The following is a 17,774-nucleotide window of genomic DNA, read 5'->3' as shown; positions in this document are numbered from 1 at the left end:
AAAGGAAGGAGGCAGAAAGGTAAAGTCTGCCTCTTGGAGGGTCTGGGCCTCTCCCCTCTAGAGTCCAGTTTGTTTGGCACAGATCTGGGGGTGGATTTGGACAGACACAATCTGAACGGTTCTAGGTCTTGGTGTCTCTCTCTCTCACACACACACACACAAATATGCCTCAATATTTTGGAGTAGCCTGATCAGAATTCACTCTGGGGTCTTCTGTTCTGGGGCCGCTTTAGACCAGAGGAGTCTCCCAAGTGAGAGGCAGTGTGGTCCAGTGGATAGAACACGGGTCTGGGAGTCAGATGGACCTGGGCTCTGGTCTGCTCTGTAATCTTGGGCAAGCCACTTCACTTCTCTATACCTCAGTTCCCTCATCTGTAAAATGGGGATTAAGACTGTGAGCCCCATATGGAACATGGACTGTGCCCAATCTGATTAACTTGTTTCTATCCCGGCGCTTAGTTCAGTCCCTGGCACATAGTAAGCACTTAACAAATACCATAAGAAGAAAAAAAAAAACGCTTCCCTGTTTGGTCTGGCACCCAAAGAAAAACTGGACCCAAACCAGACTAGTCTCGGTGGGGGTAAGGAATGGACCGTTTGGCTGACGGAATCTTCTACAGCATCCACTCGACCCTTCCTAGGTCTGTCTAGCTACTGCCTCGGCAAGGTCTCAGTTCCGAAGCCTTACCTGCTGATGAAATCTCGTTGTGGGCAGGGCACGTGTCTACCACCTCTGTTATATTGTACTCTCCCAAGCGCTGAGAGTACAGTGCTCTGCACACAGTAAGTGCTCAATAAGTAAGACTGATTGATCGATTGATTAGAAAGCACCGGGCACAGATATTCCAGGAGATCCAACCCCTCCACATGGCCAGAGAAAAGTAGAAGGTGACGTGGGGAAAGAAGAGATGGTCCCGGGAAGAGGAAAAGGGTTTCTGTGCCTGCGTGAGATACAGGTGCGTTCGGGGCAAAGGAGGGGATGGAGAATGGGAAGAGGTGTGAAGTTGTGCTTGTGTGTGTGAGCGAGGAAGAGAGGGAGGGAAACGATTCCTCTGGGAGAGAGACCCATGAAGCTGCTGCTGGACTTTCCACCTACTATTTAATGCAAATGAGAATCCTGGGGCTGCCCAGAAAAACCACTTCCCCAACCCCTTTCCCTCTCTTTTGTCCCAAGCATGGGGGACAGATAGATGGGGGTTCTGCCACCTCTCCACTATGCACATTCCCAGGGAAGGGCCACCTGGTCAGACCCAAGGAGAGGGAGGAAGGGAGCCAGAGGCAGGCCTCAGAGCCCGTTGGCAGCCCCAGCCCTCAGTATGTCAGCGGCGTCAGGATGAAGAGTCGGTCCTCCTCCTTCCGGATCCAACGCATGAGCTTGTTGATGGCGCTGACAGCTGAGGCCTTGGTCCCCAGGGGGCTATAGCACATATAGAGCTCAAAGGCTCCAGTCACCTGGGGGAAGGAGAACAAACACCGGTTCCTGAGCCATCCAGGAGCGCAAAGGACAGTTTCCCCTACGAAGGAGGGGGAAGAGATGAGCTTCAAGGCCAGGGTGAGGGCATAGAGGTGCGGGTGGGTGTGAGGAACTTAACCTAAGCTGATAACCCCTTGGATCTGTCCCCTTTCGGGCACTTGGTATTCATCCCACCCTCGGTCCCACGGCGCTTATGGACGTATCTGTAATGTACTTATTTATATTAACGTCTGTCTCCCCCTCAAGACCGTAAGTGCCTCGTAGGCAGGGATGGTGTCGGCCGACTCTATTGTATCGTACTCTCCCAACCACTTAGTCCACTGCTCCGCACACAGTGAGCGCTCCACGAATACCACCGATCGATCGACAACCACCCTGGGTGATCTCCCAAGTCCGGAGAAGCCCCCACCCTCACGTACCCGCAGAAGGAAGAGGGCCTGGAACCATAACCCTGGCATAACCACATCCAAACCCCAACGTGGGGTTGACAGGCAGTACTGGGATAGGGGGCCGGGACTCAGGGACTTCCCTCCTTCCCTCTCCACCTCCTCTGCCCTCATCCTTGGCAGGCTGGCCGGTCTGACCCTGGGGGGATGGGGGGCACGGGCCAGGGCATACTGACAAAGGGGGGTATCTGGTTGTTCAGACCGGGGCAAGGCTCCTCACCAAAGCCACGAGGTTCTCATTGGGTCCAGTGTAGTAGATGGTCTTGAGCGGGCGGGAGGCGTTGTGGGCCCGACTGTGCAGGTACTGGTACAGTCCCAGGAGGCGTTCCTGCTCCTCTTCACTCACGTACGGGGCCTCGATCTCTGGGCTGGCAAGGTGGGAAAGAGAATGACACAGAAACCATCTGGATCAGTTAAGTCAATCCCCTTGTCCATTCCCTTCTGCTCTGGGGGCCAAGTCAAGTCGGATTTTCCCTGGCAGAGGGTCAGGGATAGCTGACCTCCCACCTGGGGAAAACACCCCAAGCTTGGGAGAGATGGCAGGGCCTGGAAGGGAAGAGGCTTAGGGGCGGGATGACCACGGGGCAGGACTGCAGAGGGGGATTCCAGTATGAGGGATTCCCCATGCCCTCACCCGCTCCCCCATAGGGAATGGTGCTTGAAACAAATAACCCTGGCGTGACCACATTGCCAAGGGGCCTGGGGAAATGGGTCCGGGAGACTAACCAGCCCTACACAAGGCTAAGCCCGCCTTGTCTGGCTTCTCAGTCCAGGAGGTGGGACGACGGCCATTCGTGAGAACAAAAGTCTGTAATTAACGCTGTTATTGGGAGAAGCAAATAGTCTGTGTCTCCAACAGGGACCATGGGATGTTGGGAGGCATCAGGTGATGGTTGCCATCCCTGACATCCATCCTCACGCTTAGAAGCGTGTTACCAGAGGGATCTGGGGCCTCAAGGGATGGGGAGAGCTGGGGTGGAGGCCGACCGGGGCCAGAGCCGCCACTGCTGCGCAGACAATGTCTGTGACTCTTCCCCGGTGCTCCTGGGCAGGGCCTCCCAGTAGAGCCCGGCAGCCTCCAGCTTCTCTGTTTCCTGCGGAGAGGCCAGCCCCATCGCCATGGAGACCGGTGGTGGCGTCCAACCAGAGGAGCCAGCAAGAACAGAGCCGTTGACAGCAGTTGGTGGGAAGCAGCTTAAGGGGCACGGGGATGTCGGGACCACTGCACCAGTGACTGGAGGCCCCGGCAGGGTGCAGCCACAGAGACCCCCACAACCAAGAGAGGCTATCAGTTCCCACCTGCTTCGGAGCCTGCTTCGGTGCTCAATCCTGTTTGTTGAACCCAAGACCTCCTTTGCTTTGACCAGAACCGGCTGGGTAGGCAATGACAAGTGGCTGGTTTCAGGATCTTTCACCATCGAACGCCCTTCGACTTTTCCCTCTTCTTCCCCAGCTTTCCCTTTCATAGTCCAATACGGACCACTTGTCCATGAATTTCTCCAAGCCCCTCTTGAACCCACTGAAACGTTCTGCGCTTGGATCTCTGCCCTTTGGGCATCTGGTATCCGTTCCCCCCTCATCCCTAAGACACGAATGTACCTGTCCATAATTTGTTTATATTAATGTCTGCCTCCCCTTCTAGACTATAAGCTCACTGTGGGCAGGGAACGTGCCTACCGAAACCGTTTTCTACAGTCCTCTCCCAAGTACTTAGTTACAGTGCTCCGCACAGAGTAAGAGCTCAATAAATATCACTGACTGACTGCTCGACTCTGCTGATGGTAACGAATCGCATATGCTCACCGCCCGCTGTTTGAAGGAGGGCTTCTTTTCGTTTAGTATGGTCCTACGACCCTTCCGGCTCCAACGGGTACCCTCTCGTCCTGCCTACCTTTTCCATACCCTTCGGGATTTTGTAGATTGCAATCTCCTCCCCTCCCTGCAGGCTAAAGTATCCTGACTTCTTCGGTCTGACCGCTAAGGAGGCCTCTCCATCCCCGCGATGATCTTGGAGGCCTTTCTCTGTAGGCCTCTCAGCCACTCGACCCTTCTCCCCACCCTCCCCAGCAATCCCCTGCCCCCACAACCACTCCCACCAGGATACCTTGCCCACTCCAACGGTCTTTCTACCTCAGTCATCCCCACGCCCCTGGCGCCCCGTCCCCCTTGGCTTTCCTTTCCCTTAGCCCAACTACTCTCTTCCCCAAACTGAGAGGCGGGGCAGTAGCGCCCTCCCATGGCCGTCTCTCACCTGGTGAAGAGCCCAGAGCTCTTGGACTTGTAGATAAAGTGGCGCAACTCGGGGATGCCCACTTGGGCCACACTGTAGTACGGGGTGCGCAGGGCCTCCCGCAAAGCATGGTAGACCCCTCGCTTCCTCAGCCGCTCCTGGAAGCGGCGGCGGCAATCTGAGACCGTGAAGAAGTCCTCACGGTCGGTGGAGACCAGGAGAAGGCACAGGTCCGTGTCTGGCTCCAGGTAGGATATGTGGGCGTGGAAGAAGCCGCTGGAATTGAACTTGGGCAAGCAGATAGGCGTCCAAGCCTCGCCCTCCCGGAAGGAGGAGGAGGAGCTGATGAGGTTAAAGAGCAGGTGGAGGTCGATGGGGTGGAGGAACTGGTCCTTCTTCCTGACCAGGGACACCAGCTGGTTCCTGGACAGGAGGATGGAGAAGACCAGGCTCTTGGCCCGGGCCTGCTGCAGGCTGGCACTGACAGTGTCCCTCACGCTGGCCGCCAGGGGCAAGCAGCGGGCGGCACTCATCAGGAAACTGGGGTCCCGGGCCATGAGCTGCAGCAGGTTGTCGGTGATGCGCTCCGAGCCAGAGAGCAGACGCCGCAGGTCGTAGTTCTGCTTCTGCTGGAAAATGTGGTTCAGCTGCGTCCAGGTCAGCAGGCTGAGTATTTGGTAATAGATGTAGAGCAGCTCCTGGGCGATCTTCTGCTCTGACTGGCGGGTCCGGGCCACGGCGACTAGCACCAGGGGGCTCCGGCGCACAAACACTACTTTGTAGCCATCTGACCAGCGAAATGGACAGAGGAGGAGAAGAAGCAGAGAGAGACAGACCTCATCAGACCCGTTGGCCAACCTTGCGGGACAGACAGCCCCAAGACGCCGCTTGCTGCAAATTGGCACCGGCCCACGGGCCGGGGACCCACCAAATTAGATCAGAAATTAGTCTGTGCACAAAAGCAAGAAAACGCATCTAACAGCTCAGGGCAGGGAGCCCGTTTCCTCTGCCAGGGTGATCCCAGGTAGAGCAGTATCCCCACGGTGACTGAGATAGGAGTTGGCGGATCTTGGGGCTCCCAGAGCTCCCTGCCATCACCGAGACCCAGAATGGCTGGAAAGAGATACGTGCAAACTGAAGGGTTTCACAAATCTAGTTGCCAGCCTCCTCTGGGCTCTAAGTTCGTTAGGGATGAGGAACACGCCTGCTAATTCTGTTGTACTGTATGCTCCCGAGCACTTAGTACAGTGCTCTGCACATAGTAAATGCTCAATAAATACCATTGATTGATTCTTCCCATTCAATATCTCTTTCCCACATCCTTGGGGAGGAGAGAGGTTCACCCCACGTTCCACGAGGGAAAATTGAGGAAGGCAACAAAGCCTATTCCTCTAGCTCCCACCCTCTTTTGACAAGCATCTGCCCTCCAATCACCTGGACCCAAGCTCTCAAAGCTGCAGGATGGGGGAAGGTGATGCGCCATACCCACCCACAGTGGAAGATGACCAATTCCCATCCCGGTCTCCCTGAAGTGATTGCTTTGTCTTGGGGTGGGGGGGGGTGTGTGTGACCTAGCAGGTAGAAACAGGTTTTCTGTAGCAGGTAGAAACAGGTTTTCTGCAGTCAGTCAATCGGTCGTATTTAGTGAGCGTTTACTGTGTGCAGAGCACTGTACTAAGTGCTCGGGACAGTACAATACAACAACGTAACAGACATATTCCCTGGCCACAACAACCTTACAGTCTAAAGCACTAAACTGCACTAAGCCGAAATCCTCTGCTCTGTGGCACAGGGCTCAATGGCCCTCCGAGGGACCCCTCCCCCGCCCAACACCCACGGCTCCAGCCTTTCCCTCTCCCACCAAACCATTAGCCACAGGGCTTGTACCTGCGTGGATGGAGCGGATGGCATTCTTGTCGGCCTCCAGGAAGGACACCAGGGCCACCATGACCCCCATGGTGCTGGACAGAGCCTCCTCTGACCCATAGCGGGAGTACACCGGCTTGCCCGCCTCGCTCAGCACGAAGATGTGCTTCTGGTGCTGCCGCCAGGCCTCCATCCCCTCTTCCTCCTCTTCCGCGGCCTCCTCTCCCGGGGAGTCCGAGGGCCGCTGCCCTCCCGGCGCGGAGGGCTCCTCCGGGCCCGGCCGCATCTCCTCCTCCACGTCTCGTGCCACCCCCGTCAGCTGGGTGCTCAATTCGCTGAAATCTTTGCTGATCTGCTGCATGTCTGTCAGGTGAGCCTGGGCCCCATCTTTCTCCTCTGGGCTCCCTGCACAGTCCTCCCCCTCCTCCGACGCTGTCAGGTCCTCATAGGAGCAGGCATGAACAAACATGGCACCTTCCTGGCCAGCCCCTGCAACCAACACAGCCGGGATCAGGGTATCGGCGTGGGCAGATACCACCACCGAGAACTACTCTAGCTCATGGGTCAACGGTGCCTTTGGCATCCACAGGAAGTGGAATGAGGGATGGGAAGTCCTGACTGGATGCTCTGAAGGGGCAGTGGAGCCAATCCCTCATCGTCATCACCGTCAATGGTATCGACTGAGTGCCTACTGGGTGCAGAACACCGTACTAAGCGCTTGGGGAAGCCACTGGAGAGCAAAGTGACACTGCACGGTTTGCGTAACTTTCACCATCATTAATCCGTTCATTCGGTAGTATTTACTGAGCGCTTACTGTGTGCGGAGCGCTGTACTAAGCGCTCGGAAAGTACAATTCAGCAGTAGAGACAATCCCTGCCCGCAACAGGCTTGCAGTCTAGAAGATTTACAGTCTTCCCCATCCCGGGAAAGGTGACTCCATCAGTGACCTCGGGTTGCCTGCAGCACTGCGGTCTAGGATCTTTGAAGGGTCTAAAATTATCTTTCTGAAAAGGGCTGTGTGACAATACATCTTCCGATGTTGGGCTCTGGAACATGGGTCAGCTTTCTACCCCCTGCTCTTAGTGACCTTCGTCTGAAAAACGCCCATCACTTGGCATTCACCTCCCACCGGTCATTCATTCATTTATTCGTTCAATCGAGTTTACTGAGCGCTTAATGTCTGCAAAACACCGTGATAAGCGGGGAGCGCAACACAACAGTAAACAGACATATTCCCTGCGCACAACGAACTTACAGTCTAGAGGGTCCCCAAAGCCTCTCTGTGAGATCCGAAAGCGCAGGCCCTAGAGACAGTCCAGAATGGATTGGAGATTGTTGGGATTTAAAGAACATTCCTTTTTGCCATCTGTGTCCCTAGAGGAGATCGCCAAGCTTCTCTCTGGAATGTGCCTGTCTGTCTGGAGGCCTTCTGACATCACCCCCACCTCCCCTCCCCATGTGCTCCCAAGGCAGGGACTCTGTGGCTGGTAGAGCTTGGGGAACATTCCTGGAGTTTAATTAATCCTCTGAACTAGGCTGCCGGTGTAAGGTGAACAAATGGGAAAACATGGCCCAATGAGAGGAAGGGTCAAAAGGTGAACTGGGACCTGTCCTTGGGGGGATGTGATCTACCTACCCCTCGGAGGCTCGATTCCCTAGCTTTCACCGAGGGGTGTGCAGGCAGGGAGGCATCAAGCCTGGCCCGATGTGAATGAAGCTTCAGCAGAGCATTTCAGACGAACCGAACGCTGAGGGACCTGGGCCAAGTGGGGTCTCGGTTCAACTCATCCCTTTCCTCCAAGCCGGGCAGAGTTGGACAGGGAGGTCACCTCTTAACTCCGCCTTACTCCAGGCATCATCAGGTCAGGCCTCACCTGTTTGACCTCTACCTGCCTTCCAGTACTAGGTATGCCTGGCTTTCCTGGGCTGGAGCTGAGGCCAATGGGTGGTTGGAAAGCCCCAACCCTCTCAGGGAGAGAAGTCCACGCTGATCCCATTAACCCTTCAGTTTACTTCATGAAGCCTAGGAACTTCAGGCAGACGGGCCAGTAATCGCCAAAGAACCCACAGACTGCTCCAGAGCCCCCTGGTCTTTGGCGGCCCCCGACGGGAGATGGGAAGGAGGAGAGGCAGGGTAAGGTGGGTGGGCTCAGCCTCTAAGTCCTTCCCCTTCTTACAACTTGACTGGCAGCTCATCCCACTAGGAGGGCTCCCAAGGGGAGAGTCTGAAGAAAACTAGTACAACCAGCACTCCTGACCATACCCTGCCTCCCTTGTCCTGTCTGCCGGTGGTTTGACCATGTAGGGCCCGGGGCTCTGACGTACCTGGCTCAGTTCCCTGGGCCAGCCCCGGAGTGGGGCTCTCGGACCTCTCCATGTGCTGCCCATCAGAAGGCATCAAAGAGCCATTGGAAACGTCCCAGCTTTTCTTCTTGTGGACATCGGCAGGCATCATGCTAGCACCGTCGAGTCCTGCGGGCCAATGGAAAACACCTCATCAGCAACCAGGTTTCACTCAGCAGCCACCACTGGGCGAGAAGTAGTGCAGTCTAGTGGATGGAGCACGGGCCTGGGAGTCGGGAGGGCTCGGCTTCTAATCTGGGCTCTGCCACTTGTCTGCTGGAGGGCCCTGAGCACATCATTTAATTTACCTATGCCTCAGTCACCTCATCTGTCAAATGGGGATTAAGGCTGAGTACCCCGCATGGGACGGGGACTGTGTCCAACTTGATTAGCTTGTATCTACTCCAGTGCTTAGTACAGCACTGGTACAAACTAAGCGCTTAACAAATACCATAAAAAAAACAACTGAACAAGTACATGGGCCCACTCAGAGACCGAGAGGGATAGACGCGAGGAGGATGGATAAATACACGGACAGGTGGACACAGACAACAGTACAGATAACAAATTGATAAATTAATTCCTTTACAGGAGTAAGTGAAGGGAGGAGACTGGTGGGCTCCTGTGGGGATGGGGGTCGTGGCAGAATGGAGGCCAAAAACTAGGTTTGGGACATATTGAGAGATGTGGAACTAAACTGTCATGTGATCAGCTTGTAGCAAGAGTCTTCTCCCAATCTCCCCACTTTTCTCCCCTAGGAAAAGTGTGTGTGTGTGTGTGTGTGTATTGATATCGATCCCCTCCCACGAGCTTCTCTTTTGTGCCTGGGGCTGCCCCATATCCCACACTCCATTTAAGCTGCAGTGGAGGTTGCTGAAGTGGGGAGGAAACTTGTGACCTTCTTCTTTGTAAACGTTCTTTCCTGATGAACACCAAGCTTGGGACGTTTTCAGAGTCCCCTTAAACCCTTCCCAACACTCCCCCTCACAGACCCCTGAAGCCACAGTAGCCAAACTTAACTTTGGCAGGGCTCCGGTTGGAACCCCAGCCCTGGGGGCGCCTGTGCAAGCTTCCTCTTCCCTCTTCCCCTATTTCCCCTGCTTTGAGGTTGAGGGATGTTGCTCTTCTTACATCCCCAAATCCACCCCCCTTCTTCCCCTCCCGACTTGGCAAGAAAGAGGTCTCTATACTCCTCCAACAGTAAATGAGAGCTCTGGGACCTGGTCTTCGGCAGCAGCAGCAGCAGCAGCAGCACTTTATGAATGCCTTCTATGTACAAAGCACGGTATTGGGAGTTTGGGAGCAAACAGGAGGAATATAGGACATGATCGCTATTCTCGAGGAATGTGCGGCCTAAAGGGGAAGACAAACTGACATAAGATGAGGACATGAGTCTAGAGAGTGTGAGAGTAGATACGAATCATAGACACAAGTGGAAAAAAAAATTGCCAAATGAATGCTGAGGTGGCTGAGGAGATGCCATGACTGGAAAGGGGTGCGGATGGAAAGAGCTCTGAAGGGGGGAAGGGGTGTGGTTTGGTCAAGCTGAAGGGGGAGGGTGCTCCAGGTGGGAGGAGAGGCATGAGCAGCGGATCCGAGTCCGGAGAGCAAAGAACAAGAGTCCGCAATGGCCTGTCACCACACAGAAAGTCTAAAAGAGCCCTGAATGGCGACCTCTCCACACCGCCTGGGAACAAGAAGTGATCCTGCAGCTCAGCAACCACTGGAAGACAGAGTAGCCCTCGACGAGTGGGGGTTGTGCTGGCCGACTTGTAGCCGTCTCGCCATCGGCCCCATTGCTGCCCACGGGATCAAAGCGGAGAAGCCTGCCACCCAGCCCAAGGGAGCCTGCTATGGACAGGAGGGGAGGAAACAGCGTTTATCATCTGCCACCTAGCTGGCAGGTAACAATAATAATAATAATAATGTTGGTATTTGTTGAGCGCTTACTATGTGCCAAGCACTGTTCTAAGCGCTAAGACCCAAGGTTGTCCTACTTGGGACTTACAGTCTTGATCCCTATTTTATAGACGAGGTAACTGAGGCACAGTGAGTGACCTGCCCAAAGTCACACAGCTGACAAGTGGCGGAGCCGGGATCAGAATCCACGGCCTCTGGCTCCCAAGCCCGTGCTCTTTCCACTAAGCAACGCTGCTTCTCTATAGGTAGACTTGGCACTTGTGCTAGCTATGATGGTGCCACCCTGAAGGCTGCGATCAGCCCTAGATTCTGCCCCTGTTGGCATCTTTTCTAAGACTGTAGGTCTGGGGAAAATAATAATAATAATTGCAGTATTTAAGTGCTTACTCTGTGCCAAGCATTATACTAAGTCCTGGGGTAGATATAAGATAATAGAGTCCCACAATGGGCTCAGAGTAGCAGAAAGAACAGGTATTGAATCCCCATTTTGCAGATGAGGGAAATGAGGTACAGAGAAATGAAGGGACTTGCCCAGGGTCACACACTGGATTAGAATCTAGAACCTAGGTCCCCGGAGTCTCAAGCCCAGCTCTTTCCACTAGGCCATGCTGCTTCTTGGCAGATTCTGGAATGACAGCTCTGGAGAGCCAGTTACGGAGTTGGGATGAGGGCAACGAGAGGACGGTTTGCAGTTTTCCCAGCCCTTTTTTCTCCCCCCGGGGCCCCAAGAACCCTACACAACAGGACAATGCCCTTCCAGGTCCCTTCACTGTCTTGACTACGGGGCAGAGAAATGGATGACTCCCGAAGCTAAAATATGCTCATACATATTTTATGCATTATATGCATCCTCTATCCTGAGACTGGAGCCTGTGCAAGATTTAACTCTTTCGGTCTCTGCCTTTTGGGGTCAGTGGGGGTGAGGAAGGGACTCCTAGGGGAGAGCCTCCATTCTTGGGCCTACAAGGACAGGACTTGTCAACCTTCTTCTTCAGAGTACCGCTCACGGGGGCCCAATTTCCATTCTAAGCTCCAGTTGAGAACCACCAGACCTAGCTCCTCACTTTCTACCTCTCAGCTCATTGGCTCGGGGGCGGGGAGAACACTGTTCAACCTAGAATAGAGAAGTGAAACAACCCATCCAGGGGCATGGCAAGCTTTAAGGGTACAAAACCCTCTTCCATTAATAAAAAGATCTGAACAGCTATCTACAGCAAACAAGTACACAGATTACTCCTGGGGAAGCCTAAGGGCGTGTACTTCCCCATGTACCGTGTGTTTCGTTCGGCTGTATGCTACCACTGTGCTGGGAAATAATAGTAGCCGTCATACCATCGGTTGAAAACCCGACTTTAAAGAATTCTAAGGGTGGCTCTCTTTGCCTCTTCAAGCTGTATCACGGGGCCTGGGGGCGAGGAACTCCGGGACCACCTTCAGTTGGAGGAAAATGCCGAGACCCACGTTTCCAGCCCGATCTCTTTCTTCTCTGCAGCTCATCTGGCCCCTTATATGGGTCTGGGTACTCAACCCCATCCTGGACCCCACATCGTTTTAACCGCCAAGAGACTGAGCCGGAAGGGACGGAGTAAGAGGGGGTGCTTCTGGAGCTGGAGGGAAGGAGAGGAGATACTCCCGGAAGCCAAGAAGCAGAGCCCAGGCCGTTCCCCTGCTCCTGAGGGCGGCGGGGGAAAGCCACTGGCTAGGGTGTCAGCGTGAGGGGGGCTGGTGGGGTTGACTTGTCAGATTGTGGACTGTGGCCCCGTCTGCATACTCCAGGCTCCTGAGGTCGACCGCTCCCTTCGTCGCCGAAGGTGCTCGATCAGAGCAGCTGCAGGAAAGAGCCAGTCTCCTTTCACCACACAAAGGTCAAGCCCAGTCGCGCGGGCTTCAGGGTGGTCTTCTTGGGAGACAAGATCCTCCACCTCAGGAGGTCTTTGGCGCCCCTCCCCCCAGTTCCTTTAAGGTGGGCTTTGCAGGGCTGGATCCGGCTCGGCCAAGTGCTTGGAGATTTGGGGAGGTGCCGACGGTAAGCACTGCCTGGGTGGCGCGCAAGTAATAATAATAATGTTGGTATTTGTTAAGCGCTGGGGGAGATACAGGGTAATCAGGCTGTCCCACGTGAGGCTCCCAGTCTTCATCCCCGTTTTCCAGAGGAGGTCACTGAGGCCCAGAGAAGTGAAGTGACTTGCCCACAGTCACACAGCTGCCAAGTGGCAGAGCCGGGATTCGAACCCGTGACCTCTGGCTCCCAAGCCCGGGCTCTTTCCACTGAGCCACTCTCATGCGTCCACCGGCATCCAATCCTGCTATGAACTAGGAGCACGGCTTGGTGGACGGGCCTGGGAGTCGGAAGGCCCCGGGTTCTAATGTCAGGTCTGCCACTCGTCTGCTGCGTGACCTTAGGCAAATCACTTCACTTCTCTGTGGTTCAGTTCCCTCGTCTGTAAAATGGGGGGTTAGGGCTGTGAGCCCCATGTGGGTCGGGGACTGGGCCTAACCTGACCAGCTCGCGTCCACCCCGGCGCTTCGCACAGCGTGAGCGCTTCACAAATACCCACGACAACGACAAAACTCCCGCTCCCCCCGGGAGAGGCTAAGAGGGCCGAGCCTGGTCCCGGCTCCGAGCTCATCCTTCTTTTGTTCTTCCTCTCCTCCCGCCCCTTCATCCCCCCGGGATGGGTCCCGCTCTCCCTCCCGTCTCGGTGCCACCGGGCAACTCGTGCCTTTTGGAGGCGGGCGAGGGCTCTCCCGGCCGGCTCCCGCGGACTTCCGAGGGAAGACAGCTCGGACCCACCTCTGGGGCTCTCCGTTCCCCGGCGAGGCCCACCCGGAATATGCCAACGGGGCGCCGCTCCGAGCTGGGTTCGCGGGAGTGCGGCAGCGGGGCCGGCCCCGAGTGGGAGGAGCTCTGGAGGGCCTTACTCCTCCGGCTGCAGGACATGGTGACGGCCGACCCGCCGGGCCCTGGCAGCGGCGGCTACTGCTACCACTGCGGTCGCCGCCGGCCCTGCCATTCCGCCTCCCTCCCCAGCCGGGGCAACGGGGCTCAGCCACTTTTCTCAAAGGTCAATTTCCGGCCCTGGCCCCGTTGCATTGTGGGGATTGTAGTCTCCGGCGGCGAGAAGACGAGGCTCTCTCGCGGAGGCCTCTTTTCGGCCCTGTTTGGAGTGGATTGCCCCTCGGCCCTTCACGGGTCTCTCCGGACTCCGGAAGCCCCAATTCCCCTTCCTGCGGTATCCGTTAAGCCCCTACTAAGTGCCGAGCGCTGGGGGAGAGACCATTCCTTCAGTCCGTCGTATCTATCGACGGCTCACGGTGTGCCGAGCGCTTGGAAAGTACCATTCGGTATTTACCGAGGGCTCGCCGGGTGCCGAGCGCTGTCCTAAGCGCTAGGAAAGTACCATTCGGTATTTCTTGAGGGCCTGCCGTGTACCGAGCGCTATCCTAAGCGCTAGGAAAGTACCATTCGGTATTTACCGAGGGCTCACGATGTGCCGAGCGCTGTCCTAAGCGCTTGGAAAGTACCATTCGGTATTTACTGAAGGCTTGCCGTGTGCCGAGCACTGTCCTAAGCGCTTGGAAAGTACAATTCACTGTTTATTGAGGGCTCGCCGTGTGCCGAGCCCTGTCCTAAGCGCTTGGAAAGTAAATTCAGTATTGAGGGCTCACGGTGTGTCGAGCGCTGTCCTAAGCGCTTGGAAAGTGCAATTCAGTATTAATTGAGGGCTTACGGTGTGCCGAGCGCTGCCCTAAATGCTTGGAAAGTACAATTCAGTATTTATTGTGTGCCGAGCGCTGTCCTAAGCGCTTGGAAAGTACAATTCAGTATTGAAGGCTCACGGTGTGCCGAACGCTCTCCTAAGCGCTTGGAAAGTACAATTCAGTATTTACTGAGGCTCACGGTGTGCCGAGCGCTATCCTAAACGCTTGGAAAGTACAATTCACTACTTATTGAGGGCTTACTGTGTGCCGTGCACTGTCCTAAGCGCTTGGAAAGTACCATTCAGTATTTATTGAGGGCTTGCCGTGTGCCGCACACTGTCCTAAGCGCTTGGAAAGTGCAATTCAGCACTAGAGAGAGATGATCCCTGCCCACACCGGCCTTACAGGCCGGAATCTACAGTCTCATCAGGTTGGGCACAGTCCCGGTCCCACGTGGGGTGCACGGTCTTAATCCCCATTTTACAGGTGAAGTAGCTGAGGCACAGAGAAGTGAAGTCACATGGCAGACAGTGGCAGAGTCAGGATTAGAACCCACGTCCTCTGACTCCCAAGCCTGTGCTCTTGCCTACTAGGTCATGCTGCTTCTGCCCTGGCCACCCTAGGGCCACCTGGGTCATGCGGGTTGATTCGTCCCTATCTCTTCCTCAGTTTCTCCTCCATGATGTACGTTATGTACATCTCTTTAAATTGTATAATTGACTTATATTAATGTGTGACTCCCCCTCCACTCTCCCAAGCACTTAGTATAGTGCTCTGCATGCAGTAAGCGCTCAATAAATGCTATTCATTGACATCAATTGACATCGATCATATTTATTATTATTAATAATAATAATAATAATGTTGGAATTTGTTAAGCGCTTACTATGTGCAGAGCATCGTTCTAAGCACTGGGGTAGATACAGAGTAATCAGGTTGTCCCACGGGAGGCTCACAGTCTTAATCCCCATTTTACAGATGAGGTCACTGAGGCCCAGAGAAGTGAAGTGCCTTGCCCACAGTCACACAGCTGACAAGTGGCAGAGTGGAATTCAAACCCATGACCTCTGACTCCCAAGCCCGTGCTTTTCCCATGAGCCACGCTGCATATTTATTGAGCAGTTGCTGAGTGCAGACCACTGTAGTAAGCGCTTGGGAGAGTACAATATAACAATATAACAGGTACATTCCCTGCCCACGACAAGCTTGTAGTCTGGAGGGGTAGATGGACACTAATATAAATATGCAGCATAAATGTAGAAATAAATATATATAAATAAATGTATTTAATTATACATAAACTGAGGAGGATATGAATTCCTGCCCCTCCCAACTGGGATGGCTGATAGCGCTTTAAAACAACCTTAAAAGAAAGGGTGGCTAGACCCAAAGAGTTGATTTAATCTATGAGGATCTCCTTCTCTGTCAAGAGCCCCTCTGGGGGGAAAGGAAAGATGGTTCAATATTGGGTGGGTTGTAAATTTTTTGGACACTTTTTAAAGAGGAGCTGTTAGGCATTTTTAGCGCTAAAGGTGACATGATGATATATCTTAAAACATTAAAACACCCAGGTGTTCATCTGCAGAAACTAAATTCTGATCTCATTAGAGCTATCTTTATTTTTGGTACTCTAAATCTTACCCTTTCTGACAGTTACCTGGGAGTACAAAAAAAGTAAAAAAAAACAAAAACAAAACCCCACAGACAATAGCTTGCTTGCTAATTAAACCTGCACTAAAAGGTTTTTGTTTTTTTTTTGAAAATATTATGAGAACGTGAAAATTGATCATAAGACGCTAACAACTTGTATTTCTCAAATCTGTTTCTTTGGAGGGGCTCAATTTTTTTTCCAGATATAAATTTATTCATCCTCACGGTATCCTGCAGAGAAAAATAGAAGACAGAGATTAGGATTGCCACTGAATAAGCATGGAGTTGCCCCCTTAGCTATCTGCTAGATTCGGTAATGCTAACAAAAGCTCCGGTCACAATTATGTGATGTGACATGCTCTCGCTGAACACTGCTGCTGCTAGCTAAAGGGCTCTTCCACATGATACAATATTCAATATCTCCATTAGTCTCTCTAGGAAGCGCAGTATTCAGACCCTTGGTGTGCCTGATTCCAAGTTTTTCAATGGAGCCATTATCTGATCTCCTGTCAATAGCTGTGGAGTGGTCACAGAGACTGAGTTCCCTCGGTAAAGATGGAATTTTATGCATGTACACTGCTGCGCCATCATCATTCATCACCCCCTTGCCTCCATTCCTCCCCTCGCCCCCACCCCCACAGACGGTTACTGGGCAGGAAGAGGCAGAATGGTCAAGTTGAAATAGCACTGGACTGGAGGTCCAGAGATCTGAATGCTATTCCCGGCCCTGCTATTGTCTTCTGAAGTGCCCTGGGGAAAGTCCCTTAACCTCTCTGTGCAAAATTTCCCTCTGTGCAAAACTGAGGTACCATTCCCTTCCCTTCTCTCCCTCATGTGCCATTCGGATTGGTACTTAATTGGTACCAGGGCTTGCTAGAGTTCAACACCAGCAACTGAATGTGTGGTTATGCTAAGCCCTGGCACCCCTGGGTGTATTGTTTCATACTACAGTGTGTCTGGAGGGCTGTGCTCCTGCTTGTATGAGCCAGAGCACCTCTTCCATTTACAAACCAGCAGCAGCAAGGCCTGCTGGATAGAGCACAGCCTGGGAGTCAGAAGGACCTTCTAATCCCGGCTCTGCCACCTGTCTCTGTGACTTTGGGTGAGTCGCTTCACTTCTCTGTGCCTCGGTTATCTCATCTGTAAAATGGGGATTAAGACTGTGAGCCCCTTGTAGGATGGGGACTGGGTCCCACCTGATAAGCCCGTATCTACCACTGTACAGCACTTAACTAATACCAATAGAAAAAAAAAAATGAAGCACTGGTTAGGAGCCAGGGCTTAACTCTCCCTTCCAAGCCCAAAAGAACTCTAGCCATCTAACCTTCCTCTATCCTTATGGCCTATCTTTCGCTCCAGCCAGGTTTATATGATCTCTCCATAGCCCCTCCGATTCTCCCTCCTGTATAAATGTGTGCTGACGTGTCCTCATGTACCTCTTAGCCTGTAGACATTCAAAATGAGCTCGAGGTGCATGTAAAGTGTGTTGAGTCAATCAGAAACAGTTATTATGAAACAAACCTAGGGTACTTGGAAAACATTTTCAGTTTTGCTTTCAGCAGTTTGTTAATGCTGGTATTTTCCATTTCTACAATTAGAGCCTTTTCCTTATTGATTTCCCCTGGGTTTATTGTTTTATTTGTTTCTCTCCTTCCTGACTTATAACCCAAATTATTTGCGCCTTTATGTTTTTGAGCAAGTTACTGGCAAAGATCCCGGGTGGTAAATGCTAAAGATTTAATTCCAGAATCTCCCAGAATCATTTAATCATGACCAAAAATGACTATTTTATGGGCCAGGGAACTGGCCCTGAGGCTTCTAATGCTGAAGTTTGTCCTCCATTCTGCCTGGGCTCTCATTTGCGTTGTGCTACATGAGGAGTGATTTATAAAAATGGTTTTGGTCCACATCAGCTGAAAATGAGCCCACTTCACTGGTTCGTCTTCTTGATTACCAGGCTAGTTTCCTGCTTTCCAGAGGGCTTCCTGATGCCCATATTTTATGATCCCCAAAAGAAAAAAAATCAACGTACTTAGCTAGTTCTTTCCATATGTGAGTGGCGTTTTGCATGCATTTACCTTTCTTTCTACATTATTATTATTGTATTTGTTAAGTGCTGTTCTAAGAGCTAGACAAGATGGT

The 17,774-nt window shown here is 53.2% G+C and overlaps 1 protein-coding gene across 1 annotated transcript; it reads right to left on the bottom strand.

Annotated features, from left to right (window-relative positions):
- Positions 1–1,080: 1,080 nt before the first annotated feature.
- On the bottom strand, positions 1,081–13,470 carry MON1A (MON1 homolog A, secretory trafficking associated). Its single transcript, XM_001508387.5, has 6 exons — positions 13,075–13,470; positions 8,343–8,489; positions 6,038–6,505; positions 4,172–4,937; positions 2,141–2,288; positions 1,081–1,452 (listed from the first exon to the last, which is right to left on the bottom strand). Exons 2-6 carry the CDS (start codon positions 8,470–8,472, stop codon positions 1,312–1,314), a joined length of 1,653 nt encoding a protein of 550 aa, XP_001508437.3. The 5' UTR covers positions 8,473–8,489; positions 13,075–13,470; the 3' UTR covers positions 1,081–1,311.
- Between the last annotated feature and the right edge of the window lie 4,304 nt (positions 13,471–17,774).

The sequence above is a fragment of the Ornithorhynchus anatinus genome, chromosome X1, assembly GCF_004115215.2.
Source record: "Ornithorhynchus anatinus isolate Pmale09 chromosome X1, mOrnAna1.pri.v4, whole genome shotgun sequence".
Classification (NCBI taxonomy): Eukaryota; Metazoa; Chordata; class Mammalia; order Monotremata; family Ornithorhynchidae; genus Ornithorhynchus; species Ornithorhynchus anatinus.
This window is presented reverse-complemented; position numbering and strand designations above follow the sequence as displayed.